Source organism: Myotis davidii, unplaced genomic scaffold, assembly GCF_000327345.1.
Source record: "Myotis davidii unplaced genomic scaffold, ASM32734v1 scaffold1017, whole genome shotgun sequence".
Lineage (NCBI taxonomy): Eukaryota > Metazoa > Chordata > Mammalia > Chiroptera > Vespertilionidae > Myotis > Myotis davidii.
This window is the reverse complement of record NW_006288361.1, coordinates 40,332-42,860: the sequence shown is the minus strand read 5'-3', so window position 1 is coordinate 42,860 and position 2,529 is coordinate 40,332. Positions and strand designations below refer to the sequence as shown.

Below are 2,529 nucleotides of genomic sequence, written 5' to 3'. Positions count from 1 at the left end.
TTCCTAGGGCGATGTCTTCTAAGAGTATCATTTGAGAGCCTGGGGTGTTTATTGGACTCCTTTCTTCCTGGCGGATGTTGAACTCCCCAGACCTTGCTCCTTCCGATTACCACTTGTTCCAAGTGATGGCACATGCACTTTCTGAGCAGCACTTTAAAACGTATGAAGAAGTGGAAAATTTGGTCTCTGAATGGTTTGCCTCAAAACAAGAAAAGTTCTATTGGGACGGTATCCACAAATTACCTGAAAGATGGGGGAAATGTGTAGCTAGCGATGGACATTACTTTGAATAAAGCATTTTGATGTTTCTCTTGAAATTATCGTGTTTTCTTTGCATTACAAAATTTGCATTATTAATCAGTAACGGCCAATCCGTACTATTAACCTGTTAAGGGCTAATCCGAACTATTAACTAGTTAATGTCCAATCTGCACTATTAACCAGTTAATGGCCAATCTGCATTATTAACCAGTTAATAATTAATCCACAATTTGAAAGAATCTGTGATCACTTGTTTTTTTAAATATATTTTTATTTTTTAGTGATTTATTTTTTTTCTTTATTGATTAAGGTATTACATATGTGTCCTTATCGCCCCATTGCCCCCCTCACCCCCTTGTTGTCTGTGTCCATTGGTTGGTTAGGCTTATATATATAGGCATACAAGTCCTTTGGTTGATCTCTCCTCTTTACCCCCACCTTCCCCCACCTTCCCTCTGAGGTTTGACAGTCTGATCAATGCTTCTCTGTCTCTGGATCTGTTTATATTCATCAGTTTATGTTGTTCATTATATTCTACAAATGAATGAGATCATGTGATATTTATCTTTCTCTGACTGGCTTATTTCGCTTAGCACAATGCTCTGTGATCACTTATTTATTTTAAAATATATTTTTCTGATTTCAGAGAAGTAGGGAACGGGAGAGAGAGATAGAAACATCAATGATGAGAGAGAATCATTGATCCCTGCCTCCTGCACACCCCCTACTGGGGATCGAGCCTGCAACTCCAGGCATGTGTCCTTGCTGGAATCGAACTCGGGACCCTTCAGTCCGCAGGCTGATGCTCTATCCACTGAGCCAAACCGGCCAGGGCTGTGATCACTTATTTATTATCTGTCTTCTCCACGAGGGTAGAGGACGCTGCCCTTGTCACTAAGCATATATTGTCACTAAGCATAAAACATAGCCCTAGCATATGGTAGGCACTCAACAAATGTTTTAATAAATAAATGAAATAATAATTATAATAAATAGTACTGTGATATCAACCTGTTTAAAACTCTATGGTTAGAAAAGTAAGGAGCATAATGGGTGGGGATCTGAAGGGCATACTGGAGGCCCTGGTCATCGGCCCCTTCTGTACTGGGTTCAGTTCCCCAAGTGGTGCAAAACCCGGCAAGGCCGCAAGGGGGCGCCCAGAACACGCAGTCGGGAGAACTACAACTACATTACCCAGCATCCCGCGCGCCGCCGCCCCACTTCCGGAGCCGCCGGACAGCATGGCGGCGCCCGAGGATCCCGGTTCCCCTACTGAAGCGCCGCAGCCGGCCGTGGAGGAGGAGGAAACGAAAACATTTAAAGACCTGGTGAGGGCAGTATCTCTCTGTACCGCGGGCGGCAGACGCAGGCAGAGACCAGTGGCCTTCGATCCCGGCTGGTGGTGGACACAGCCGCCGGGGCCTAGCTGAGGCGTCCCCCGGAGTTCCTGAAGCTCGGGTTCCGGGCGCGCTCCCTGACCCGCTGAGCTTGGTCGTCGGGGGCGCGGGTGGCTGCCGGCCGGGCTGTGAGAGCCCCGCTGGCGCTTTTCTCCGTGTTGATGTGGCGACGCGTGGGCTTTGGAGGCAGATGAGCCAGGTTCGGATTCTGGCCCAGCCTCTCCCCAGAGCGGGTTGCTACTCCTCTGTGCCTCCTCGACGTCTGAGTTGGGGAAGAGCCTCATGGCATCATCTGGGTTAAATGAATAAATACGTGTCAGGGCCCTGGCTTTGCCCCTGGCGAGCGGTAGCACATATAGAAGGAGCGGGACGAGCGGACGAGCGGACGCAGGGCGGGCGTCCTTGGAATGAGTGTGAGGGATGCGCGCACGTGCCGCCGGCCCGCCCCGGGCTCCGACAGCCACTTAATGAGGGGCGGGGAGTGTGTGCTGATGTCTGCGTTTTGTTTTTATTCCAAGGGTGTGACCGATGTGCTGTGTGAAGCTTGCGACCAGCTGGGATGGACGAAGCCCACCAAAATCCAGGTGGAAGCCATTCCTTTGGCCTTGCAAGGTAGGTCGGCGGTAAACAGGTGGCCTGGGACGGCCACTGTGAACTTAGGAGAGTATCAGAGAACTGCTCCTGCTGCTTCAAGTGAAATAAAAATGTGCTCACTGACCACACACAGTTTTGGTGGCTGTTGGTTTCTGTAAAAGTTCTTCTCCACTTTTACTTTCTTTTTTTTTTCTTATAATATGATTTGGGAATCACTTATTCTGTGAAACTACATGCCGTCACCTGTTACGTTTTCTGATGAGAGAGAGAGGAAAGC

At 48.7% G+C, this 2,529-nt stretch overlaps 1 protein-coding gene across 1 annotated transcript in view; it reads left to right on the top strand.

Moving 5' to 3' along the window:
* Positions 1-1,455: 1,455 nt before the first annotated feature.
* DDX47 (DEAD-box helicase 47) overlaps positions 1,456-2,529 on the top strand; it is a 13,246-nt gene continuing 12,172 nt past the window's right edge. Inside the window, exons 1-2 of the mRNA XM_006760213.2 lie at positions 1,456-1,589; positions 2,177-2,270. Coding sequence (XP_006760276.1) covers positions 1,503-1,589; positions 2,177-2,270 — 181 coding nt within the window. The 5' untranslated portion in view covers positions 1,456-1,502. The remainder of the gene's footprint in view (positions 1,590-2,176; positions 2,271-2,529) is intronic.